Source organism: Dromaius novaehollandiae, chromosome 4 (assembly GCF_036370855.1).
Source record: "Dromaius novaehollandiae isolate bDroNov1 chromosome 4, bDroNov1.hap1, whole genome shotgun sequence".
In the NCBI taxonomy this organism is placed as follows: Eukaryota; Metazoa; Chordata; class Aves; order Casuariiformes; family Dromaiidae; genus Dromaius; species Dromaius novaehollandiae.
This window is the reverse complement of record NC_088101.1, coordinates 19,273,359-19,300,190: the sequence shown is the minus strand read 5'-3', so window position 1 is coordinate 19,300,190 and position 26,832 is coordinate 19,273,359. Positions and strand designations below refer to the sequence as shown.

The window sequence follows — 26,832 nt, the reverse complement described above, 5'->3', positions numbered from 1 at the left end:
CACGGTGCTTGTCCTCGGTGTGCTGAATTATTGGAGGTAACAGTAGAGGGGAATGTCCTCATCAGGATTCTTTCAAGGTGGAGCCTTGCAAGGCTTTGTTCGAAGGGTACTGGGTTTGCATGTGCTGATGGCTTTTGCTAATTAACAGTGGTGGAGACTGACTGAGTTTGCCTGCTGGGCTCCCTCTAGGCCATTCTTCACAGATGGCAAAAGCAGCAGTCAGTTGCCCTTGACAGGAGCCATTACTAAAACCCTTCCCAGAACAGAATTTGAGAGCAGATTTTGGTTGCAAGCTACATGGCCTGGGCCACTTCATTGTCCTAAAACCGGTCTGTGGCACAGATTGGGCTCTGAACCCGTTCTGGACCTGCAGAGATCATCTGGAGCTGAGGACAGCTCCTCTGGATGGTACATCCTGCTACACCAGGCAGACTTGCTGCAACTTACCACAAGCACTTCTTCGAAGCTGTTCCAGCTCTTCCACATCCAGTTTCCAAAGAAGGAGCATGTGATTATAACTAAAACTCCTCTCTAAGCCCAGTAAGTGCTCATAGCTCTCTGTCAGTCTTCTGTTGTTATCTGCACTTTGCATACCTTGGGGCCTGGATGGTTTTTGTTTTTTTCTTTTTTCCGTAGAGGCATGTCTGTCTGCAGTACTTTTATTTCTGTTAGTGCCTCTTTGCCTTTGGGGATAGGTAGCAGAAACAGTTTTGGTCATCTTGTACCAGTGTCAAGTTCAGAGAAACAGGCTAGTGAGTTTCTTGTTCTCAGTAAAAGATAGACTTTGTAGCTAAAAGCCAGCCTTTACCTTGTCAGAATCCCAGGTTACCTTTCTAACCCTCTGTGGCACAAGTTACGTGATCCAGTAAATGGCAGTTTGAATGCTTAAGGAGATGTTCCAGTCAAGGAACATGGTTACATCACTAAGCTTCCCAATCAGATGTTACAAAGTAGCAAAATTAAAACTGCAATTCAGTGTGAAATTAGCTGGTGAAAAACAACTCTTAAGTGAAAAATACAGAATCTTAAAGATTACTCAGTTTTGTCTCTGCCAGAATTGAGAAAAGGTCATCTTACTATATGGAGTAATGTCAGTTAGTAAGGATCTGAAAAATGTCAGTTGTGATTATGACTGTGCGCCTTGCAGCCAGAGTAAAGGTGTCTTTTTCCAGTCAAGGCAACTACAGCAAAGGAGACATGCTGCAGCAGGATCGGAAACAAACAGCCCGAGGACGCATCAGGAGGAAGGTAGTGAGTCTGGTTGTGTGCCAGGACCTGTTCGTGTGTGTGTGTGTGGGGGGGTGGGGGTGTCTGCTTTCAGCTAGGCCCAAGCAGGGACTTGGAAGTTGATCTTGAAATTTCTTGATGGGCTCAGTGAGTGGAAAGTAGTTCAGTGTTGCTCTTTCCCGAGTAGCTTTTTTGCTTTGTGGCTGAGTAGCCAGCCAGTTCTAGAGAGCAGCGCTTAGACTCTGAGCTCAGCGCTTGCTCTGCTGCCATGTTACCTGGGTTCCTGCAGGTGTATTTTTCCAGGTTATGCTCTCACATGTGTGATATAAGAGTAACACTTCCTTTCTGCACAGGGAGTTGTAAGGTTAAATCTCTGTCAGTTGAGCGGATACTATGGTAATGAGACACATTTTGATTGTTATCTGTTAAGGAGAATACAGCTGCTTTAAATGTTTCTGTTAAGACTTGTCTGCATTGCTTATGCTTCCTCTCAGTGAGCCCCTTTCCTCTGTATACCTTCTTCCCAATACATACAAGGAGGCAGCAGCTTCTCCTTCCCCCTGGCCTCCTTCCAGGTGTCACCTATACAAGCAAATGCAACCCATGCAGGGAGACCTTCTACTGATCTGAAAAAAGAGCAGAAAGTACAAACTGTGTGTTTTAGTATTTTTCTTTTCATTGAGCTGTTTGAGGGAAACACTAGGCTCTCCAGTAGGCTTCACTCTGACGGATTAGTACAAAACAAGAAGATAGAAATATGTCTCCTACTAGGACTCACTCTGTGCCTTGCTGTTTCCTGTGGTGCAGCCTACAGTACAGCTGGGGTGGGGCGACATCCTGCGCTTACCTACTTCTGACAACAGGTGCAGAATGCCAACACCACATACATAAGGTGCTAAGGGTTAAAGGAGATGGGAAGAGGTGGCCTATTATGCGACTTGACCGTCACATGATAGGAAATTCAGTGTTCCTGTTTGAGTTATGAGAATATTTTTAAATTAATATTGTTCTGTTTCTAAATCAAGAAAGCATCTGAAGCTTCTTTTGTTAAATAGGCTGCAACTGAGTTGCTGCAGACGGGTAGCGAGGAAAGAAGAAAGACTGACATTTAAAGCACATGAATACAAGGGGCCTCGGACAGATCTCCCGCTGTTCGTTGCGTGATCAGTAACCTGATGAATAGCTATTATGCAGCATTTGGTCACGAAATGCTTAGGGAAATACAGGCCCAGATCTCTTCTGTTGGTTTAAAAGCAGAGCTGTGGCAGAAGTAAGGCTAGAAGTGCTAAGCAACAGCCAGCTCGCCCTGGTGACCTGCAAGGATTGTAGAAACCTGGATAAAAGTCTCTGCCACCCCCTGAGCTGCGCTGAAAACTCTGTGACAGTAGAAGGTGCATTTGACTCAGCCAGCAGCTCTGACAAGAATGAAAATGCCCCCCCCCCCCCCCCCCCAATACCCTGGAACAGGAGAATTTTTGACTGTTTCTGGGTAAAAAGAATGGAGTTGGAATGCAAAGAGAACACTGGACAAGTAAATTCACTGAACAAAAAAAATGAACCTATGATACTGCATATATAGCTTATACATACAATAATTGAAAGACTGGCATTTGTACCATTGTCCCTCCTGTTTCGCTGGAAGTAATTCAGGAATTCAGCTGGGTATAAAATTATTTCACAAGTATTTTTTTCACTGATGCAGGTTTAATTCATTACAGCAAATACTGCATATTTTTGAATAAGAAGACTGACTTGCTGTAACACTAACATTTCCCAAACTTTGTCTTGATTTCCTGTCCTCCCCCCCGGAGCTGCAGCTAGGTTACTGAGGATTGAGGTGAGCCAAGAGCATCGCTCCATCAAATCTCCAACTTTGTGTCAGGAAAGCTGGCTGCAAGTGAGTGATAATAGTACGACCTTGCTCGTTATGCTTCGTCAGGGAATCTAATACCTGTTCTGCGCTCTTGGTAAGGCCAGTGTTTGTAACTGTTACAACCACCATTGCAGAATTAGCATGAAACAAAAAAAGAAATGCTCCTCAGGAGCACAGTTATGGAGGAACTTTTAGATGTCCCAAGCAATAACCATCTCATCAGGGTTCTGCTGAGAGGCTAAATAAGTAGATTTCAGTGGAAATCATTATTTGCTGCTATAATTATGAGAAGAGAGAACTAACAGATCATGAATCAGAGGCTTTAGTTCCAAAGTGGAGACAAAGCACAGCTGCTCAGCAGCAACTGATGCTCCTGGCTTCCTCCTGTAAAAGATATCTAAGCTTTAACACAAGTTGCTTGCAGCCCTTCCTTTATTTTAGTACTTGGAAATAGACATACTTCTGCATCAGCTCCTAAAACTGAAATGATAAATCTTTAGTAGCTCTACTTGAAAAATAGGTAAGATTTGCAGCAAGTATAGACAAGAGATTTTGTTTTGGATTTTTATTATAAAAGTAAAATAAAAATAAGCATTTAAAAAGCACACTTTTTTTTTAAAGAAACTGATATAAAAAACTATTTACAAATAGGAAAATGCTAAACTTTGAAAAAAATTTGAATAAGAGGCACCAAAGTTAAGTTTAAATACATTAATTGAAATATACAAGATTCTCTTTTTAAGATTGTCTTTTCTGTTTCAGAGTAGTCATTGTTGTGATTAAAGTCAAGATTTTTCTTTGCCAGCTATTTTATGAGCTTTTTTCATAGAACTGTGTTGCAGAAGTTGTGAACGGATAAGCTAGAAGCTGTATCCTTTGATTGCTCTGTGTGCCTTACCTCTTTTTAAGTGAGTTGGTATTATGCATTAACAAGGAGTGACTTTCATCTAAAAACGAAAATCCTCACAAACCAGAAGAGCTCAGTCAGTCCTTCACAGTGTCCAGTCCTGTGTACTAATGTGGCTGTATAGCCCTGGTTATTGTATATGGTTTGGTTTGTAAATGAACAAAGCTAAATGTACTCGAGGAAGGAAGCAATGGCTACAAGTCACATGCTGAAGTTGCAATTGGTTCAGGTGTGCATGTGGTTCCTCCAGTGCGGTTTTGGTTGTGAATTTACTTTCCTCTGAACAGGGTGACAGACATGCTAAATGTCATGTTTGTTCCTGCAGTTGCATTTTGCTAACTAGCTATATTTTACTTTGCACTGAACTTTCGTGTCCATAGCCCAGGGTCATTTTGTTAAGTGTTATTGATGACTTGCTGTTCAGAGACTCGGAATAAGTAAAGCTCAGTTTGCGGAAGGAGGTCTCCACACCACTATCGCACATGCTTTCATTGTCTTGATATTTGCTATTATAAAGTTCACCTGAGAGAGAAAAGAAGGAAAAATGTTAAAATTTCTTCTGTTTCAGTCATGTCCTGAACAGCTTGAAGACTATGTGGCAGTAGAAGAGCTGTTGTATAGCAAAACCCTAACTGTAACTCTTTTTTTGCAATGTGAAAAGTGCTGACTGGTTTTAGCTGGCCAGAAGATATGATCTGATGCACTGCTGTCTGCGATCACCTGCTGTCACGACTGGTCGGACCTGGATGGGATTAGAAGCCTCGTGCTCTGCTGGAGGTAATGCTGTCACCACATGCAGTAGGAGTGTGGTAGTAGCAGGTTCTCTGGACCTCAGACACACAGACTCTGTGCAAGCATGCAGCTCCAGGATGAGGTCCCTAAAACTCTCCCATGCTATTTCACTTGGAGATTTTTTTTTGAGATAAATACCTGAATAATTTTCATCTAGTTAAAGTAAGCCTGAAATACAAAGAGTTCAGTAGCAACTATCACCTGTGCAAGATCCACAAAGGAGTGCCTGATGGCAAGAGAATTGCAACTCATTTGAAGGTGTGGGGTAGGCTCAGTGCTGCTGAAACACTTGTCAGGATATTATGGAGTTCAGTTTTTTTTTTTTTTTTTTTTTGTAAACAGCCACTTCCAAGTAACATGTGATGCAGTCCATTCATATTAAAAGCAGCAGAACCCCTCCTACTCTCTTCAATATTAATCTAAAGACACTTATCCTAAGCTCCTATCCCTAGGTTCAAGGAGTTAATATCAGTAAATGGTAGATGGCTGGTTTTAGAAAAAGGAGCCAATATAATTAATACTGTAATTCAGGACTACTGATTCAAGTGCTCCTTATTTCTCTCTTCTAGGCCTGGCAAATGTATAAATGAGGAAGTCCTGCTGCAGTAAAATACTTCTGGAACTGGTAAGTAGCTTAGGCATTGTGTGTGTAAGCAACTGGAAAATCAATCAGCAGTGCAAGAAAGCAAAAAGAACAGAAAGTGTTTAAGCTGTTGTCTTGCTGTCAGTCTTACCTGTCTGTCCCTTTGTGGAGGAGGGTGGTGATGCTGAGGGAAGAGCTTCTACTGTACTGTCCTCCTGGCGAGACTGGCTTTGTGAGATGGGTAGTGCTTTCTGAATGACTTCAATGGCTTCTGTGTAACCCATTTGTCTCAAAGCAGCGATCAGCTCTTGAATTGTACCACCGGAAACCTAAGCGAGAAGACAACATAAGATGGTCATCGTGCAGGTAGGCTTGCTCAAACTGAAAGGATACGCTGTCTCACTGTGCTAGAGAACAGTGTTCTCCACACGCCTGTCTGTCCTTTAAAACTTGTTAAGGCCACATTACCTCGTAGTTATCTAGCAGAGTTTTCGATGGGGAAGGGCTCAACCTGAAGGCGTTGTTAAGTATGCCAAGACCCAGTTTTTGTGCTAGGGTAGACCAGTTTTTGTCTGGATCAGGTGCTTCTAACAGTTTGTAAAGCTGCATCTTGGAGCGTTCATTCAGCGCTCTCATATGTCCTAGGGAACAGAGAAAGACGTTAGTTTATTATTTACACAAATCATGCACCAGTTCATCTCTAAGCAGAAACAAAGCCATATTAGGGAGGTACCTATTTTAGTGTCCATCAATCACAGTATTTACTATTATGTAACTGTAATAGTAAAAATGTACTACTTTGTGTCTTTGTGACCTACCTCTAAACAGAATCATGCTCCTTTTATAAATCTGTGTGGGCTTTCTTTCCCTTCCCCCTTTCATAATTCCACTTACAAGCTTATTGCAGAGCAACACTTTCTTTTGCAAGTACACTTTCAGTACTCAGCTGTTAATTACTAGAGGGTTATTGTCTGATATTCTTTATAGATGTTACCTTGTGTCAGTAAGTCCTCGGAAACCACTGCTGACTCATAGGGCTTGCCATTTAATATGTCATACACCTAAAAGAATTAAGTATAATTAATATTTAGAAGAAACCTGGTTATTGTTTATTATCTTTAAAAGTCTCAGTAGTGTTGTCTAAAACACTATTTACAGATGAAAATAGGCAATTTTTCTGTCCCAGGATCAGTATGACTAAAAGTACTGCAGAAGACCTGTGCAAAGCTTGAGGGTGAAACCTTGAGAACTTAATCTCCCTTGCACTTTAGCTATGTTATCTGGCACATGATAATGTGTTTTCAAGGTATGGAGGAAGTCTTTGCAGTACATAACGCCTGCTTAGACAGCTAGATTTTATCTGCCTGCAACAAGTAATTTAAAACAAAGCATGGTTTAGATTTTCACCTAAGGCACCACTTCCCACCCCAGCTCCACGTGATCAGAGATGCTGACTGCTTGTGCCTTACGCTCACATCTAAATAGCTGCACACATTCAGATACTAAAGCATCTATGCATAGGGAAAACAGGCTTTAGTGTCCTAGCCAAAGCATCTAATTTTGAAGAACATGCAGCAAAGAAACCTGCTACAAGTGTCTCACCCTGAATATGTACCTTAAAATACATGCCGCCCAATCAGCTAAATACTTTCCCCTCTTCAAGACTCTAGCGCAACTATTTCAGGAAGTGTCTGGTTATTCCTGTCTTAGTTTAAGCAGTCTGTTAAGTGGAACTTTCTGCCAACGCTGTTTCATGATTTTTGGTAGCTTGCTTAGTTTATTTTTTGACAGCACTTTAGGAGCCCTGGTAAACTTGTCACCATTGAAATAACTATGGACCACGAAACAAATTCGCTGAGAGCTGAAGCGTTGTTTAGCATTCAAAAAAAGAGAAGAGATCCAGACCACGTACCTCGCAGTTGGCTGCCATATCCAGTGGTGTCGTTCCAGGCACAATTCCTTCATCGTCATCTTTTACATCCTCTAGATCAAACAATGGCTCAAAATTCTCAATATGAGGATTTGCACCTGGCAAATGAGCATTGAAAAAAATCCCATAAAAGGTTTTGGCTTGCTTTTCAGCAGCATTTAAAACACACATTCTAAATTCTGAATGGCAAATCTCTTACTAACACTTAAGCTTGACTTTTCCATTAAGTTAACAAATAGAATTTTTTTTTGTATCCACTAAAAATTTAAATGCTGTCATGTCTCTGTATAGCACTGCTGTCTCCATTATATAGATGGAAAACATCAAAAGCCAGGCCAAAGAAAGAACTATGCTTACATATAAAATGGTTTTCAGTCCCATTCTTGGCTCAGACAGAGCATGTGTGATGAAGCAGTGGGTTGATGCTTCTTTTCTTTAGTCAGAGAAAGTGTGAGTATTATTTAAAGACCGAGCACACCACCCGGGGAACGGGAGGCTTGGCTTTCTATTTCAGAAGCAAAAAAACAGGTATAATGGATCTAAATAGAGAATGGGAAAGAATGTGGCAGTAAACGCTCAAAACTTATTCTGTTGCTACAGTGAAATGAAATAGGAGACATTAAAAACAAAGAAAGAAAAACATTACTGAAATACGACTTTCTTAAAGTAGCCCGACACTTGTCTCCACTGTATAAGGAGGTCTATTCTCTGCTTCTTTAGATGCAAGAATTTATAAAAGAAATACTCAAACTTCTAAATAAGTGTTTGAGAGATTTGTTTCTCGACTAATACAATTTGTTTCATAGCCATTAGATGGTGCTAAAGAGTAGCACAGCCTTGGGAAGTGGGACTTGCGACCACAAACAAACCTTCATGCTTTTAACATCTGATTTCTTCTGCTTGTTAAATAAGTTCACTGGCACATTTGTTTCTGTGCACAACTTTCTAATCTGAATTCGCAGTGTAAAATACAACTCCTAGAAAATACATATTGTCATACCTGCTGCTTTGAGAAGTGCTGCCAGTTTTGTAGAGCCCCTTCCAGCTGCTATGTGAAGAGGAGTTGTTCCATCATATGTAGTGCTGTCCACATCTGCATCACCCTAAGTTTTTATTGAAAGAGAAGAGCAGCGCTATTTGTGTATACAGTGCAGCTGTAGAGACTTATGTCTGCATAAACATTATTACTGTGTAACTATGCACCATTCTGTGCCTGTGCGCACAATACTTCTAATCATTGCTTGGAAAGAAGGAATTAGAAAGTAACTACAACTGTCTGCATGCAGCAACAGATGATCGTTTTGTGCTCCAATATTACAGCAGGAAGCATAGCCTAAAAACCCAATTCGGGTTAGGTAGATAAAACACAAAAGCTACTTTGCAGCCTGTATAATACTTCTATCATCTAATTACCCACAGTGGTTGGAGCCTGAGCTCGTGTGCACTGAAACTACCTTCCTGCTGCTCTTTGGGAGAGAAGGGAGGCTAGTAACACGTTTGTATGCAGACACCCACGAGAGCTGCGTAGAATTAAGCACACCAGGATCAAGGTGTTAAAGAGATGAGACAAATATTTATAGATCTGCACAACTGTTACCCTGCACACATCTGTACACGCGCTGCACTTCACAAAGATGAAGCGATTAACTTGTACGTGAGTAGTTTCACTGGCCTCTGGGATTACTCAATGCAAATTAAACATGGCACGTGCGGTCAGGGTCATAAACTGTAAATTCCTCAACTTATGCATAAGGTTCACTAGCAGAGCTGAACAAGTAATAATGAACAGCACTAGCAATAATTTTGCCATTGTACTAATTTAAGCAACCAAGTCAGTAAACAGAAAAAAGGCCCTAGTTTCTGTTACACTTAATCACTTAAGAATTTTAAAGCCTTATTAAGTATGTAAGTGAAATGACCTGAAAAAAGAAATTCTGCCCTCACCTCAAGCAAAAGGCAGCCTGCCAAAGGGATGTTCTCTTGTTCAACAGCCAAATGCAATGCAGTTCGTCCAGATTTCTGTTCCTGAGCATTGATGTTAACTCCAGCAGCAATCAGCTGTCTGAGACAGGACACGCTATTTGCCATCACCACCATATGAACTGCATTGAGACCTACGGTAAAACAAAACCCACCCATCATGTGTGTTAATATTTGCAAAATTCAGAAATGTCAGAATAACAAGTTTTTTGAGTAGCCACATCTATAAGTCTGTGTAAGATAACTGAGAGTTACTGTAGTTATCTGAGCACCAGTGATTTATTTTGCTTGGCTGTGCACTAAAAGATGATATTAATAAAAATGCTCTTTGTGCATTAATTGGGACTAGTTGTGTTACTGATGGTGAATCAAAGCCATGCATGAAATAAAGAAATACAAAATCACAGCAAATTGCAATGTGGAATGGAAGTGGGGGAAACTAAAGTGCTCATCTACACCATCTCTTTGCCTCAAAGGAAGATCAGCCTTAAAAAAAAGTTGTGCATCTTAGCACTTTAGTACTGAATAATGAGGTACCCTGCACTAGCCCCATCTGCTACTGAACAATCTCTTCTAGAAATATTCTGGGGAATAACGGGTACATTTTAGCGCCATCTTCCTATAAGGTCATGCTGCCCTTTCACCTCAGATTACCCTCACCAGCTCAAAAAAAGAGCAAATTTTGCACTTGGGAAAAAAAATCCTCTCTAAGGAACTTTGCATGGGGCTTTGAATCACATACTGAAATTTTTTAGCTCAGACATTGTAGTCTACTAGCACAGGAGTACTAAATTCAAATTACCTGTGCGATTGAAAAGTAGGAGAATTGGGGCTTCGTGGATATCTTATAGGCTCTAACTCTGTATAGTGGCAACGTACCAGATGTTAAACTTGACACTGGTCCAAGAAACAATTTTTGAGGGGATTTCATGCACTAGAGAGGAAGAAACATTTTCTTCTGAGGGGATTTTTTTTTTTTTTTTGAAACAGTGGTTGCATAAGGCATTTGAGGAGGAACACAGTGCCTGAAATTGTGACAAAAAAAAAAGCAGCTAAAATTCAAATCCACACTGTATCACATGGACATTAGCAAGCCTTGTGTTCTGTATAACCAGGAATTCTGCACAGCTATGTTCCCTCATATGTGACTGCAGGCATGTAAAAGCCAACGGGTACCAGGGGCAAATTTAGCAAAAGATGCTATTTCCCATGTCTGTATCCATCTGTGTATAAACACTGTGTTGTCAAAAATGACTGTGCTTGTCCAGTAAGTATACGATACAGCCGTTATTTTTCCATACCTTCACCATTGGAAAGGTCGACCATCGGAGATATCTTCTTATGCTTAAGGAGTAGACTCAAAATCTTGTCGTCTCCTTCAGTAGCAGCTAAATGTAAGACAGAATTACCATGTCGATCCAGAAGGCTGACATCTGCTCCAGCCGTAAGCAAGTCTTCTACCACCTCGGCCTGCTTTGTGATGACTGCCAAGTGCAAGGGGGTCTAGAGGTGACAGAGAAGTCGTGAGAAGATAAGCAACAGCTACATCACTTCTACAAAAATCTTTTAAACCAGTAAAAGCTCTTAGTATGAGAAAATCTTATTCCACTTTGCAGCTAACAGAAGTGAAAAGCTGGCACGCATACATTTCTTTATAGTGTATGCTGCAAATAAGGGTCCTCCTGAGAAGGAACAAAAGCCACCTTGGCCAATGTCAGGAGTCAGACTGTGGGAGGCAGGCAAATGTTGCCCATTCTCTAGGCCAGGGGACTGAGCAGCTCCTCCAAGAGAGGCCGTGCCAGGGACTTGGGAAATAGGATGATCGCTGGCACCCCAGACCCTCCAACCCTGCTTCCGCTGCCCTGTACCCAAGCTCCTGCTGTTGAGGAAGCATGTGCCCTTTTCAGAGCCTGTTCAAATCCTGCCTTTGCCACTGACCATGCACTAACTCTGCTCCCAAAGGACTGGTTTACAGCCATGGGTTTAGGATTTCCTTCTCTCTCAAAATGACTGCACAGAAAATAAGAAAAACTTCTTGTTCTGTGCAATTTGTCAAAGGGCAAAAGAACTGTATTTATGCAGCGTCTTGTCTAGCTAGCTGCTCTCTATTTGTGTACAAAGACATCTGCAGCACTGAGAGGTGCTTTCGGCTGAGAAGCTTTAAATACCTCCAATGCTTGATTGTATACTGCATTCTTCAGTCTTGCCAGTAAACAGCATCATGTTTAATATTATCAGAAATGTAATACATGTGTTTAAACAGGAAACTGTCCCAGTATGTGCTGGGAATCATATTCCCAACACTGAAAAGATCTAAAAATTGCACAAGATTATATCTACCTCCATATTGTTATAATAACAAACAGAGGTCTGTAGAAAAGGACTCATTCCAATTCTCATAATGTACAATAGGCTTGTATTTGTCAACAGAATCATTAACACATTTGCAATTAATTACTGCCTCTGTAGGGTACATGTATGATTCAGCTTTCAGAATAGCTGTATGGAAGGAAAATCCTAGGCCAAGCATGCATTTCCTCCCACCACTGGCTTAACGTTTGAGTAGGAGGTAGGAATAGCTACAGAAGCCCTGGTAGCTACAGATTTCTTTCTTTTATGGAGCACAGCTTTGCTTCCCATTTCCATCAAATAGAGGAGACACAGAATTAAATTCATAATTTCCTGCTTGCTTTCATCAGCCTCCACATTTCGAAATTCCTTTATAAGAACATAAATATGAAATGTGGAAGAGAACAAGAAGTCATAATAAACCCTCTGGGATTATCAGTGTAGAATGAAATCCTGCCTTTGCCGTTCACAGCTCTGAGCCGAACGGGAAGAAACAGCACCAACGTCGGAGTGCTGCCCTATAATGTCCGGGTGGTTGGTCACCTTTGGGAGAACTGAATGTGTTTTCAACACAGTTGAAAAGAGATTCTTTTTTAGGCAGGTTTCCACAGCTCTTATGAAAGCACCTCTGAGTTACAATACAAAATCCTAGGCTCTGTCACAGATAAAGTTGGAGAGAGAGAGTTGTGTCTGACAATTACCAGTTCGTTCCCCACTAGGTAAAAGACACGGTGATGTGTTTTTTTGTTGTTTTGTTAAAATGTGAACCAAGAAATGAAAGGGAAATCTTGACGCTCATAGGACGGGCACAAATGCCAGCTAGCCTACAGAAAAGGCAGAATTTGTTACAGCTCCCACATGCCTACGGATAACTGGTGACACACCAACTGACTCGTGAACCTGAGTTATCCTATGTTAGAAAGGTCAAGAGAGACCCAAGCTGGCACACTGTAATCTACACCACTGGTTCAACAGTAGGACAGCCAGCTAATGAAGAAATACACTGAATAATTTAGTATTTTCAATCTGTTCTACAATAAGCACATGGAGACATTTCTGTTGGCATCAAAGGGAGTTATGGATTAGAACAATGAAAGCAGGCTCTTGCTTCTCCAGCACCTAACATCATGTCATTATGTCCCTCTCTCTATGAAGGTCTAAATTTGTTTGCACTACAGCCTGACCTGGGCTTACTCTGATGAATAAAGGAAATATAAGACAGACAGTAAGTTGCACAAATTCTTCTTTGCTGGCTGAATGATCAAGATCCCCTGTACCACCACAACAGCATACCTGATAGAGGTCATTCCTCATGTTGATAACGTCATTACAATTCAAATCTGGCACCACTTCTAAGAGGTTTTTCACCAGCTCAGTATGAAGGTGGATGATTGCTAAATGAAGGACGCTGAAACAAACAAACAGAAGAGCAGATTAATAAATTCACTTTATTTTCAAGTTTATTGTACAAATTTTAAGTCTTTGCTGTAGACCCGATTGAATTCTAACCAATATAAATACCTGACCATAAGAGGTTGTGGTTTCAGTACTAAACATCAGCACCTAAAATGAATCTTAACATAAAAAATATTTGTAAGGAGAGAGCTTTGTTTAACCCTTCAATCAAAAAAGCAGAAGTGGGGTGGTTTACGCTGGTCCTGAGCATGACTGTAACTACTACTCTAATAAATAAAAACTTCAGGTCACAAAATAATTGTTTCAGAACTTGTTTGAAATCTCTGGATTCTTTGTTGTTTTGGTTTTTCATTTTTTGAATTATGCAGCACATGAACATTTCTTACTGTTAAAACCTTCCTTCAGAATTTCCACAGGCCTCTCTGCAACCAAAGCAGATTTTCCCTTGGGGGTTTCCCCAGATCTGCGGGGTTTTCTTTTCTTCATTTTCAAACAGAAAAATGACTAAGGACTCAGGCCCGGTGACTAAGAGCCACAGGATTTGCAGCAGGAGCCAGAGATGTCATGCCAAAGGAAAAACCAGTTTTCGGACATGAGTCACTCCACATAGCAAGACACTTCATGTCTCTCAGACCAGTGCGATGACCTTTTCCCTGTTCTCCAGGGCTGGTTCCTTCACCACCAGCAAACCTGTACTTGCAAAACGACACCAGGAACAAAGCGGGTTGTTAACCTCATCACCCCTCTCCTGAACAGCTTAATTTGTCATGGTCCCTTGAGGCTTCATTTCAAAGTTGTCCCCTTGTTTGGCAGCATATCTTGCTGAACTCTCTTGTAACTGATGCTGGCTAACTTCTAGGCTTTTTAGCATACGCTGCTGCTGACACACAGTTTCAGCACAGGACATGTGATGCATTTATTAAGGATCCTGCTCCAGAAATGTCTGAATATACTCGGGTCTCAGCCTTCATCTGAAAAATTAAAAAGAAGTTCCTTGCTATTTGTGGCAGAGTCATCATGAAATTGAGATTGAGAGCACTTAAAACTAGAAGATATGTTAAAAAAAAATTAAAAAGAAAAAAAGAAAAAAGATTTCTAAACCAAACTCATGCTTAATGAGCCCGTTTTATTGGTTGCGACACTGCAATAGGCAGGAGCATGGCGCTTTTCCTCCTTCAGCTCTTCAGTACTGTTCAAATGGTCCTACCACTGCCGTAAGTGATTTCTTTCTCTGCTTTCTGGAAGATGCTTCTTACTATGCTCTATCATGCTCATGTTTTATTTCCAAATCCCATCTTAAAAATAAAGTTTGTCTTCTACTAGCTTTAATTCTCTTTCCTGTGGCAAGTATTTTAATTTTACCCTACCACTGTGCGTGATGCCGTAAAGACCTGTTGACTGGACCATGAAAGGGCAATCGCCTCCACTTCTCAAACAGTCCTGCATCAACAACTCTGAAACTGCATTTCAGCACCTCCCTGGCGGCAGAGTGCCGTAACACCCTCCGATTTCCAGACCGCTGTGCTACTGCTATAAATGCCCTAACAAGCAGCGCTGCCGGGCACCCCCTGTAAATGCAGTAACATACACTGATCACAGTTTGATACAGTTCGTCTCAATGCCATAAAACACAGCGAGAGGTCCCATTAAAGGCACTTTCTTTCCCTACATACTACTTTAATGAAAGGTAACAATAACATTGCTTTAATGGTTTAAGCAACAATTTTACAGTTTTTGCCATATAATTTTAGTGATTAGAGTGAAAATTAGGGGAATCAATTTAAGATTCTTAGTGTGTGGGGGGGTTATTTTTTATTAAAGAGTTCCTGCAAGAGAGCTGGGAGACAGTCACCAAGACTTTGTTTCCTTAAATAGTTGTAGAGCAATTTATACGGATTACCTGCTCAAAGACCAAAATCCATACCAGAGATTTACAGGAGAGAGGCAACAACAGCTGGAGCCTCACATGCTTGCAGGTACTTCTTGATCCAGAAAAAACTTCTTTACCATGATCAGAAGTACTTTGACTTTGCTGAAGTGCCCTGCAAGTCCAAATGTGAGGGGCAACCTATTGCTGTTTAGGTGCAGTTCCTATTTGGTGGGACTAAGAATGACTTTTTTTTCTTTAAACGCAGAAGTTGTATTGTCCAAAGCGCTAGCAGATTTTATTGCTAGCTCCTGCCTCACTCATATTCCTGCTTTCCTCAAAGCAGACGTTACGTTGCCAATGGGGAAGCAATGCAACTCGGTAACTATCTCGGATTTTGTACTATTTAGTATATACTGTTTATCGGTAACCTGAGGTCGATTTTCAGAGAAACTGGAGCAAAAGCAGTAGCCTCTCAGAGTAATCAAACAGTGGGATAGCACGTTTCAGTCGCTTGTAATTTTCCATGCAACTAGAGACGGGAAGGCTTATATGGCTTCTACTGTGTAAAATACTGTGATTTAAGGAAACAAATGGTTGTACAGGGCCTACTCAAAGCTTGTCAGCTAAAAAGTGACAATGTGGAAGTGTCACTTGCTTATTCAAGAAAGATTATTCTTGCATGTGTTCAGAGCCACTCCCACTGAACTTCATTTTACATAACTATTATTAATCAGTTCCTCACTGTATCTCATTCTTTGAAGTCCTGCAGAATCGACATTGCTGTAGAGGAGCAAAATGAATTTCTACCCCAGCTCACATTATCAAAAGACCGATAAGCAAATATCTGCAGCCAAGCCAGCACAAACACCCGTGCAATCTCTTGGAAGACACCAGTACAGCACAGACATAAGCAAAAGCCAAACACAGTCCTCTGTGAAGAACTTGATGCAAGTGGGAGAAAGCCAGCATGGACCCTCCAGCTAGTGCATCTACAACGTAAAGCTCCCTATAAAGACTTAAGGACTCGCATGGAGTAGAGAGCAGGGCACCCTCTTTCGGCACAAAGCTGAGGTTCCCCTCCAACAGCACATCATGGTGCAAGCGCGATAATTCACACTCAGCAAAGATTTTAAGTATAAAATGGCAAATAAACTCACAACATGCTTGACAAACTCTTTTTTCTGACAGGTACTGCCACGATAAATTTTGTGGTATGAGACACCTTACTGAGAATACCACAAAGATGTCTAAATTGCAACTCTACCTCTCCACGCAGTACAAAAGGGAATGATACCTATTTGATTAGAGCAGTGTTGTAATCCATAAGCAGCATCCACAGGAGACAGAACAGGTTGACTACACTCTGCTGCCATCAAAAACATGACTCTTCAGCCCTTGCCAGCAACAACTTACTTGTCTCCGTTATCGTCCTGCACAGCAGTGAGATGGCGCTGAACAGCCAACAGCATCTTCACATCTCCGGTTACAGCGTAATCGAAGAGAGCATTGGCATGACGCTTGGCAAGCTGCATGGCCTTCTCCAGGAACAGACCGTCTGCAACACAAATTGTCGTCTTCAATTTGCCGTGAATTGTCAGTCAACATCCAGAAGTAACATCACAAGCGTGGTGACTGCACTAGGCTGACATGCTTTTTACTATTTGTTTTCCCTGCACCACCACCTTCTTTTCACAGGAGTTTGTGCTTCCATAGAAATAAGCAGTGCAGACCACTACGCTTTATTTATTGATTCAATGATGTAGGTTGCTGATTGCTCTCGAGAGGTTAAGGATAGAAGGAATGAGTCCCTCAAAAGGAAAACCAGGTGTTGGCCGAGCACTGAGACAGCGGGAAGCCTGAGAAAGTCAAACTCTGGGAGCTGCATTTAGTTTGAGTGGCACTGAATTAGTCACATTAATGATTGCGAGTAAGGAAACAAAAGGAGCAGAAATTTGGATTTGCTTAGATATGAGTGATGCCTAAGGAAGCTTGTCCACAAAACAGAAAAAGAACCTTCTGTGTTGTTCTGAGTAGTTTACACGTGAGGAAACTGAGGCCCAAGGAGCCTAAGTGACTTGTCAAATACTGCACTTGCAGAAGAGGTAGGGAACAAGTGCAGGGCTTTGTGCTTCTCTCCGACCCAAACCATGCAGTCTCTCCTGCTTTACAACAGCAGCACAGAGAATCCGTTCACCTGTTTAAAACATTTCCATGTTTACACTGTTTAGTGTCACTAGTATCTCCTTTTGGGGTTTATAAAATGTACCACCATTGGGATTTCAAAAAGTGGAATTTATCATGGTGGGGAGGCAGAAGGGGAGGAAAGATTTGCATAACGTGTATGTGGAACAGAGTCACTCTAGCTGTTTTGCCAATACGTTTGCGGTTCTGTATCGGTGAAAAACTAGTGAAAATGAAACAGATGAACTTTCAAACCACAGTCGTCATTCTGGAGAGTAGTATCACTTGAAACTAGCCTGTATTTTAAAGACTTTCATGATTCTCTAAAACCTTGTAGGAAATTACTAACAGCAAACAAGGAAAACAGAACTGTCATTTAAAGCACATATGAGGAAAGGATACCCAGCACTTCCTGCTACACAAAACCAGGCATTTCCACTGGGTTAGAAGCATATCCCCGGTGAACATTAACACATTACTTCTGTAAGCCTTTGGCTTGCTGAGGAAGCTTATTGTCTGTTCAATAGAAGATATGTCCAAGCTGATACATTTAGGTTTGCTATTCAACTCTTAACACTAAACAAGAGGCTTAAATGGGTGTTATATTCAGGATATATAACCAGAGTAAGGGGGCCTTAAAGAATTCAACCTTTCCTCATTACAGACAATAAAAAAGTCCAAAAAACTGGAGGCTGAATCTCACTGGTTTCCCAGAACAAGCATGTGGAGAAGATATCCTTCAAAAAAACTACAAGACAGCACCCTTTCGTCTACATAGTAGCCATTTCATGGACCCTGTTCTTCTGCACCTCTGTTGTCACATAAACCAGAGCCTGAGATTGTCTCCTCTCATGCCATTGCAATAGATTAAAAACCAAAAAACCAAACCAAACCAGTCAACTTCCTGTCTGTAATGTTCATTACTCAGGAACCAGGTCAACAATTTAAGGCCCTCTTTGGCAACTGCTAAATGGACATTTCTTTACCTATCAGCAAAAGAATCTGTCTTCTGACTCAATGACAGGATTCACCACAACCAGAACGGCAAGCAGTAAGTTCTCCAGCTTTTCTCAAGAGTGCCATCTATTTCTCAGGTCTGAAGAAGTTATACCCAGAAGGTTTCACAACTACAGCCCTTCTACTAAGCAACTTCGCTCTCCCAAGCCACGGTCTGTAGCACTGTTATAGCAAGTGCCACACAGGGCTTCTGCAAAAGATAACATGACCTCTCCCTGGCCAAGGAAGGAACACCACTCTGCACGGAAGTGATCCAGATCACCCAACATACACAAATAAGCAAAAAATCCCTGGCCACTCAGGTCCTACCATGTCTGATACCATGTCAGCGTGGTCTGATTTTTTGTTTGTTTGATTTTATGGGAAGTGTGGTTACTCAAACCCTTAAAAAAATAGATCATCAACTCTTAAACAAACAAACAAAACAAAACAAAATAAACCAATAGCCTCTAGACATCCAGGAACAGGAAGTCTTACTGCCTGGAAAAAGGTGATTTGTAACCTTTGTGTATTTTATAACTCTACTGCTAAAACATTCCTACTGACTGCTCCAGTCTTCCTCCCCTTCTGTTCACCAGTTCATTGTATAAAAGCTTTGCTATCCAAAGGTGCTGATTTGATTGTGTATTTGTTACATGGAAACAGATACAGTTTACATTTTAAATTCAAACTTTTAACACTGCTCTGCCTGCAGTTTAGCAGGAGGATTGCATGGAAAAATTACACAACAATCATACCAACAGATTTTTACTTGTATATTAAAGCCTGTTAAATGTCAAAAGTCAAGTCAATTGCTGAATCATACTTTGTGTACCTTCACTGCTTTCAGCGTACCTTACGCAGCTTGTAAAGCAGTGCTGAATGCCATCAGTGGGCTAAGCCATCTCATCTGCTTGTGTGACAAGCAGAAGCTCTGCTCCCCACCGGCCATACAGAGGTGTAGGGTTCTCTACAGGTTTATGTACCTGGTGGGGGGCAAGGGGCCCTACATTTGGGGGAACGGAATCCCACCTATTTCCACAAGGAGGAATTATCATACTTTGAAAACAGTGAGCAGACATTTATGGAGTTTTCAGCCTTTTAACACCAGCTTTGCCCCCATAGCAGCTTGATCCACGTTAAATACATGTATTTGTTCGCTTACCCTGCAACCTGTAATCTGCTTCATTTACTTTAGCTTTAAAGGATGAAGTACCATCCTCCTCCTCCTCTTCCTCCTCATTATCACCAGAGGTTCTGCAGTCACTCTTCTCTACAGTTTCCACTTTCACCTCATGTTTCATGTCCCACTTGTCACTGCGTGTATCAGAGCTCTCCTCATCTTGTTCAGCGGTGCTATTTGACAGTCCTTCAGACAAAAATGAATACCGTTAGCCTTCAGTATCACTGCTTTTTTATGCAAGCGATAAAGCTCAACTAGCCATAACCAAGCCCTACAGGACTCAATACAAAAATTTGCCTTGACATAGGTGTTATCATTAAACACTCATGAATCATAATACTCCAGATGCCAAGGCACAGGGACAGACAGAGCAATGTAACTTGCTCTAAAGTGATGTAATGTTTTTACCAGCCTCTGCTTTAAAGACAAACTTTTGTATACTAACTGTGACCAACAGGTATACCTCTTTTGAAGGTACAGCAATGTAAGTCTGAAGTAGTCCCAGGAAATCTAGCAGAATTTTTTGAGATTTACATTTGTCTTTCTAACAGCAAATTCATCTCTGAGATTTTAAAAGTAACTACAGAACATCCAACAACTGGATGTGAAAAAATTTTCCTGTTTTAGAAAACCAGGAAGGCCCTTATTATCAACCTACTCTTACATTGCCACGTATGTTTCTTCTCTGAGCTACTGTGTAGTACCCGACTGTGGGAACAAATGAAGATACTTTGCTCTGGTCTAGTCCTTGGGCCACCCCTGCAATCAGCACGCTCAAGCAAGTGAAAGGGTTGTTGATCGAAGCATGCACTAAAACTGCAAGTGCAGCGAGGGGTTTTGGTGACTGTTTCTCAGAGGTTAGCAGTCACTGTAAAAAGGAACGTGCACGCAGCTTTTAAGCTGGACTTGGAAAGAATTAAAGAGAAGCAGGGCAAATTAATCCGAATGAATCACTGATACGAGACTGGTTCTAGGAAAAAAAGCTAGCCTTCCACGGCACACTTCGCTAAACCTGCATGACACTTCAGCTCATAGCGTAGAGGAAAATTAAGATGGTCAAATTTAATTCAACCTTGCAAAAATGGCATTTTTACCATTACCATGTTTCATTCCAGCATTGGACTTTGTTGTGCCAGGGTGGAAATGCATCCCTCCAAACGCAGAGTATCCATAGGAAGGATAACTGAACCCTAAACATAACAGAAAGGAAAAAGATAAAGACTTAATAGAATTACACCCCAAAGCAACAAAAACACTATCTGGAAGAATGGGGAGCCTAAAGAGCTGAATTTAATTTCTTATATACTTCTTTGTGTTTTATTCCATCCATACGAAGAAATTTCCAGAATTAGGGTGAATTCTCAGCCACTCCCTCAAAAATTCTAGGTACTTAGCTGTCTCATGAGTGTCAGTGTCTTTGAGGCCCTAGGGAGCAACAAAGCTAAGGTATGATGCATTTCTGACTCAGCCTCCCTCAGCTAGAAAGGTGCTATCCATGACTTAAAGCTTCAAGGAAGAAAAATCAGAGCGCGCCTCGTAGGAAGCAGGAAGGCAAAGAAGCTGATGAAATATTTAGAAAACCAGGAGCAACTTGACTGACATGAACACAAATTCCTCATCTCATTTTTATAAAAAGAATAAACATCCATCTTGCAGGCTCTCAAAGCAGAACTCCTTCCCCGCTTCCTCCCAAACACTGTCTTACCGGAGCTAGCACCGCCACCGCCACCTCCGTACATGCCACCGCCTCCTGCGCCACCACCTCCACCGTAGCCATCAGAGAAGTTCGGCATGAGCTTCTGGCGTTTCCTTTGCACTTCTTCTTTATCTAGGTTTCGAGCAAGAAGGAATAGGTGGATTACAGAGTAACCTTTACCACTGGCTATGCACAGAAAAGGATGCAAATAGACTATATTACTACAGTTTACTAGTTTAAAAGGGAGAATGTAGAGTGTAGCAAAGTTAACTTTCTTTTAGCTCCAAATACAAAAACAATTTTGTATGTAATGGAGCAGCGGAACATTCCCAAGCGAAACAAGCTAGCGTCAAGCCCTTGACCACACCACCAGCCCCGCTTGGGCCCACGCAGTCTCCTCCGTCACGTCAGGCACCCTCTGCTCAGATAACAGCAACAGGGTGCAACACGCTGCAAGGGAGACGGGCCTCAGAGGTCCCTTCAGAAGCATCGCTCATACTCAGAGCCCTGGAAATCAGTGGCCCCCAAACTCTTAAAAATGTCTAAGCCAAGTCGTAAAACAGCAGTGTCCTGAACTGCATACCTGCTCACAAAAACTTGCCTTTGGGGAATATAAGCACAGGTGCCTCTGCTAAGCAAATCTACTTCAAAAAGGGACCCTTATCAAAGGGTCAGCAAATCACTCTCTGCGCACTTTGATCTCCAACAGCACAGATGCTGAAAAACTGTGAAAATAGGCTCTGCTTGAAATGATTTACTTAAATTATCAGAAAGGTGACCAGAATAAAGGCAGCTTATTTTCAAGCAGGACATAATATTGTCAAACCATGCTGAGCAGCAGTAGGAAAAAAACAGCCTAAATATTTTACAGTGTAAGGAAAAAATAATCCACAGCCCCCCTGAAAAGCAAAACACAAAGATTTAAAAGTAGTATCCAAGTGGACGGGGAAAGTGAAAACACCATGACAAGAAGAGCTATCAAAAAAGAGATACAAACATTACAGAAGTTAAAATCCAGCAGAACTGTTCAGGAAAGAACAAAATATCCTCCCTCCAATAAACAATCCAGTGGTTTTCAACAGATGTATGACAAAGAAATTTCATGCACAGCCACATCAGTCAGTGCACCAAACCAGACAGCTGAACACGTGGAACAGTACACCGAGAAGTACGAGTGCATTATTTCCAGGCATACATGATCTGTAAGAACGTATGCATGCACGCGCCAGGCATACTCACACTGACGAGGAGAGAAAACTCTAGAGAGCAATCTAGTCAGAGAAACAAAAAAAATCCACGTACACATTTCTAAATTCACATGAACACTTGCAACAGGGGAAATACACAGTCCCTAAAAGTTAATGTCATGATTAGGTTGTGCAGGGCTTCCCAAAATGCACCATAACAATACTACTGAATTAATTTTACTCTATTAAGAGGCATAAAAGGAGTTAGCTTCAAATTAAGCAGCTTTTTTCTGCAGATGTGGACTTCACTTTCCATAAAACTTGGGCAAGAGATTCCTGAAATCATTACCAATATGAAATCCTCCAGCAACTCCAGAAGCTCCTGAGAGTGCATCCTTTCTGCTATTTTATTATACCGAGTGTAAAATGGATTTACTTCTACCTCAGCTGCCTCCTCACTCCTCAGTTGTCTTTGATGCATTGCCACTCACATACATGTATCTTAGAGAGTTTGACAGGGTATTGATTTCAACACAGCTCAACGTTAGGCACTACATACGTGCAAGATTAGGGCTTAGTAGTGTCAGCTGCAAGCAGGTAAACCGTAAGCAGACAGACTATTGTACTTGATACAATGACTTGGGCCTCAAGGCAGTTCTATATCATTAACATTTAAAAACAAGATAGCTGCTGTCATTCATGTCAGTCAAACTCACTTGAAATGCAAAAAAATTTAAAGGGCACCGATCTATTAGCTAAGCTTCTTTTCACCAGCAGTGCAGGAAGCAGGTCTGATGCCAACACTTCTACTTCAGCTGAGCGACCAGCACTTTAACATAGAAGAGATTGAAAAAGCACTTCCCCTACTCTCACAAAAAGTGTCTTTTACTCTCACAAAAAGTGTCTTGGGCTTATTTAATTAGTACAGGCAATTGGAAAATTCTAAAATGTCAATGAAAAAGTGAGGTGGGATGGTAAAAGGAGAGAACTGCCAAATATGCACTTTTTCCACCAGATACCAACCACTCTCTGATTTAAGGTTTCATCTGAAAGTATCGACAGCAAAATGTCCTCAGCTATTATCTTGCCAACACTCAGAGGAAGAGAGTGCCATCTACTGTATAGACAGGCATGTTTGCATGGAGAAAACATTACAGAGCTACCAGTTTCCATATTATCTCTGCACAAAACAAGAAGGCAAATATTCTGTTTTCTAAAAATAACAACTACAAAAAAGTCCTCTCCTAACGTATGTCCTGTCTCATTATCTTAATATTCATAGAGAGCCTGCAGTTTGCTTCAAATCTATAAAAGAGGTTTAGTGAATTACCTTTGATTTCTGGGTAGTAGAGAAAAGGCTTTGGTTCACTCGTTTCGAGATCAGATTTCCGCCGTAGTTGTACAAATACAGACGCTGGCTTTGTGATATTGACATCTCTGTACTTGGGTGTTTTGAACACAATAGCAAACTGTGAAGGAAATAATGATCAGCACGTTTGCCACAGAAAGTGGTTTTTGCAACATGACATTACTTTACATCTACATTTATATATCTTGCAGGAGCTCGTTCATTGCTAATGACGCAAAAATTATTTGCAAAAGGCTGCTACAATAGTAAAATTCCACCTGGTTTTCAGTTGTACTTTTGAGTTAAGAGTCCTAAAACCTTTTGGAAAAGGCAGAATTGCCATGCACACAATCAGCACATCATATATATCAATACAGTACTGTTTCCACCCATCTCATTTAGCATCTACTCCATGGCTTTCTCAGCATCTTCGCCGGAGCTCAAAGTTTCTTTTATCCCAATTTACACTGGTGAATGTTAAGGCAAGGAACCTCTCTCCTGATTTCCTAGCACTGGATTTTTAGACCTTCCTAGCTACCTAACATGCGTCTTTAAAGAACAGCCAAGATTGTATTATTAGGAAGTAACCAACAAAAGACAATGACTGAAGAGGTAAGTTTTGGGTTATGGAGGCTTTCACCTAATTTACTAACTACTTTATAATCCTAGTTTTCAGAGACAGAAAATCATTAACAAGTGCTCTGGCACTAACCTGTCTATGTACATCTGTAGGAGAAAAGTCTCCGAAGCCTTCCCACATACCACCATTCTCATCCTCTTCATAGAAACGTATTTGAATATCATCTGCAAAGAGCAAAAGAAATGGTATCTTTGGGCATGCATTTGTATAACCTTCGTGTAAGTTTATTTCAGATAAAAATCAACATGGTTACTTTTTATTTGGGTGAAAATGTGTTACGTGAATAATAGATGAATCATATTTATCCATCTCATGGAAACATTTAAATAACCCCATTTTGACATCAATTTTAGATCAGCCTGATGCTAATGACTTCAGTGAAGCTGCTCTCTTATTTACTGAGCAGTAAAAGGAGAATTAGGTTCACTACCTCTTCCTATTCTAGGGCTAGAAAACATTCCAGAGGAGCTTTATTTGGAGCATATATGTAGGGAGGGGAGAACTTGAAGCATGAAATGTAGAAACCACCCTCTCTCCTCCCGCAGTTTCAGTTCAAAAAACTGTAGCAAAACCTGAAGTGCCACAGTTCAAGTTCCGCTTGCTGCTGCTGGCACAGAGCCACTTCGGAGCTGCGGCTCAGAGCAACGGCAAGGGCCTGAGCGAGCGGCACGTCGGCAGCGATCCCTCACCCCCGAGACAAAGCACAGGCTGCAGTGTAAACATGAGATCGAGCTTCTGACCCTCTCAGCAAACTTTCTCTCTCCCTATTTTTTATTTTTATATATATTGGTTGGGAAAGATCCCACCAGCATATTCCTCCCCCACCACTCCCAGAGGGAAAAAAACTACCTAGAGCCTATTCTCCCTCAGGGTGTCCGAAGCAGGACAGGCTTTGGGAGCAGGCAGGCAGGCTGCTTCCTCTGACCCACCACCTGCAAGTCTCAAGACTGCAAACCGCCAGTTCCAGTCCTGCTGTCCTGCACGCGCCAGTTCCTTCAGGCAGGAGGTTTCCGAGAGCGGTGAGGTCAGGGGAAACCCCACGCCGGCGCAGGGGAAACCCCACCTCGGGGCTTCCACTGAGTCAGACCTTTATTTATTTATTTTACATACAGAAGTTATGTTTCATCTTGGCCCTTTTGAAAGCAGAGGGTATACACAGTGCTAGAGGAAAACAGTTTTTTCAAAGCCGCCAAAGCTTGCTCTCTTCCCTGCGATAGAAGACCACGGTAAGGAAGAGAGGTGGAAAAGGACAGCCCGTATTGAGGGAAAATATCAGCGCAGTTTTAACATGTACAGAGGCTCATTCTAAACAGGGGAGAACCAGGTGCTCTCTCCATCACCCAGTCTATATCAGAGGGTCCCAGCTATCACCTATAGCTTGAAAAATGCAAAGGATTCGCCTCACTGCCAGTTCTTTCTTTTTAGTTCAGCCCAAATACTACAAACAGCCACAATAACCAGTCTCTTCCCATCCAAAAGCAAAGCATCCAAATCCACACTTGGAGCCCAGTCCTGCAGCATTCATAGCCATGAGCAGAGATTACTATGTGAGCCTGTGGGAAGTAACGGTTACCCTGAATAATCTCTACCATTAGCATGTATATAAAAATGAAGTTACTAGCTGCAGTGCTGAACACATACTGTTCCAATTAGGGATTAACAGAGGAACTTAATAGCAGATCAGAAACTTTATAATAATTCAGAGCAGGTGTTAGGTAGCAGGGACAAAAGTTACACAGGACCCACCACCTCCAGAAGCAGATCATGGGCAAGGGCAGAAATTTTAGAAGGACCAAGATGATCGTGTGTTCTCTGTGGGGGCGATACAAGCTGAATTTACTTTGGAGAAGACTATTTTGTTTTATTCAACCTCTGGACCGCTAGCCTGGCTTCCAGAAAGGCTGAGTGCTCACAGGTCCTGCTGCGCTACCAGAGCAGGAAAATACTAGGGCAGCCCAGCAGGCTTCATGTGTACTCCAGGCAAACACCCTGCTGTGCCTCACAACGGCAGTAAGACAGGGCAGCTTCAAAAGACAGATAAGGACTCTTACCTTTCTGAACCTTGTCACAGAGAAGGTAAATCTCTTCCCCGCCTGTTACACACCCTGCCGTTCTGTCCATTCTTACAATTTTTAAGTTGGAAGCATTGGGAGCTTCTATTGAAAGGAAAAGATAAGAAAAAAAATGCTTAGCTTCATTAGTTTTAGATGACAAAAAAAAAAATCCCACAGAAACATAACTGAACCCCCTCCCCCCCAACAAAACCTAACCAAATTTGTCTAGGTCTTAAAAAAAAAAAAAAAAAAAAAAAAAAAAAAAAAAAAGATGAACGAACAGTTTTTCCATCTGAAGGGCATACTCTTATATGCTCTAAGCTCTGACTGAATCATGAACGTGAACTACAAAATAAGGCCTTGGCCATTCAAGTGCAATTACTATGCACGTAAAACAAAACAGCACTGAATTGCATTCAACGCTCCACACCGGTACTAACTCCATGACAAGACAGCATTACAAGAGAACTACGTTATTTTTTCTTTGCTGTCTTGTCAGCGGGACACTGATGAGAGCTGTCCTCTGCATCTCACTGGTTCGATGCAGTGTGCATTGCTTCGCTCTGCGGCTTACTGGAAAGCGATGTGATAGTCCTCGATCAACAATCTCAACCTGTGAT

The 26,832-nt window shown here is 41.6% G+C and overlaps 1 protein-coding gene and 1 long non-coding RNA gene across 11 annotated transcripts in view; one reads left to right on the top strand and one right to left on the bottom strand.

Annotated features, from left to right (window-relative positions):
* The first annotated feature begins 1,301 nt into the window (after positions 1–1,301).
* On the top strand, positions 1,302–14,386 carry LOC135328161 (uncharacterized). Of its 6 annotated transcripts, none has more exons than XR_010388901.1 (4): positions 1,302–3,194; positions 4,669–4,784; positions 5,369–5,424; positions 5,678–9,631. It is a non-coding gene; the product is annotated as an uncharacterized LOC135328161 (long non-coding RNA). The 6 variants fall into 6 exon arrangements; XR_010388900.1 differs by lacking the exon at positions 1,302–3,194 and having other exon boundaries at positions 4,529–4,784; positions 5,681–5,748; positions 7,174–14,386; XR_010388902.1 differs by lacking the exon at positions 1,302–3,194 and having other exon boundaries at positions 4,529–4,784; positions 5,678–5,748; positions 8,732–14,386.
* Positions 3,651–26,832, bottom strand: part of NFKB1 (nuclear factor kappa B subunit 1) — a 59,128-nt gene continuing 35,946 nt past the window's right edge. For 3 of the 5 annotated variants that reach the window (XM_064510535.1, XM_064510538.1, XM_064510537.1), the window contains exons 9-24: positions 26,210–26,314; positions 24,231–24,322; positions 23,501–23,639; positions 20,993–21,115; positions 20,382–20,477; positions 19,270–19,473; positions 16,341–16,482; positions 12,935–13,049; positions 10,594–10,795; positions 9,257–9,426; positions 8,313–8,415; positions 7,295–7,410; positions 6,377–6,443; positions 5,851–6,023; positions 5,534–5,711; positions 3,651–4,529 (exon numbers count right to left, since the gene is read on the bottom strand). In XM_064510535.1, coding sequence (XP_064366605.1) covers positions 4,351–4,529; positions 5,534–5,711; positions 5,851–6,023; positions 6,377–6,443; positions 7,295–7,410; positions 8,313–8,415; positions 9,257–9,426; positions 10,594–10,795; positions 12,935–13,049; positions 16,341–16,482; positions 19,270–19,473; positions 20,382–20,477; positions 20,993–21,115; positions 23,501–23,639; positions 24,231–24,322; positions 26,210–26,314 — 2,204 coding nt within the window. In that variant the 3' untranslated portion in view covers positions 3,651–4,350. The remainder of the gene's footprint in view (positions 4,530–5,533; positions 5,712–5,850; positions 6,024–6,376; positions 6,444–7,294; positions 7,411–8,312; positions 8,416–9,256; positions 9,427–10,593; positions 10,796–12,934; positions 13,050–16,340; positions 16,483–19,269; positions 19,474–20,381; positions 20,478–20,992; positions 21,116–23,500; positions 23,640–24,230; positions 24,323–26,209; positions 26,315–26,832) is intronic. The other 2 variants (XM_064510540.1, XM_064510539.1) reach the window with 1 other exon arrangement.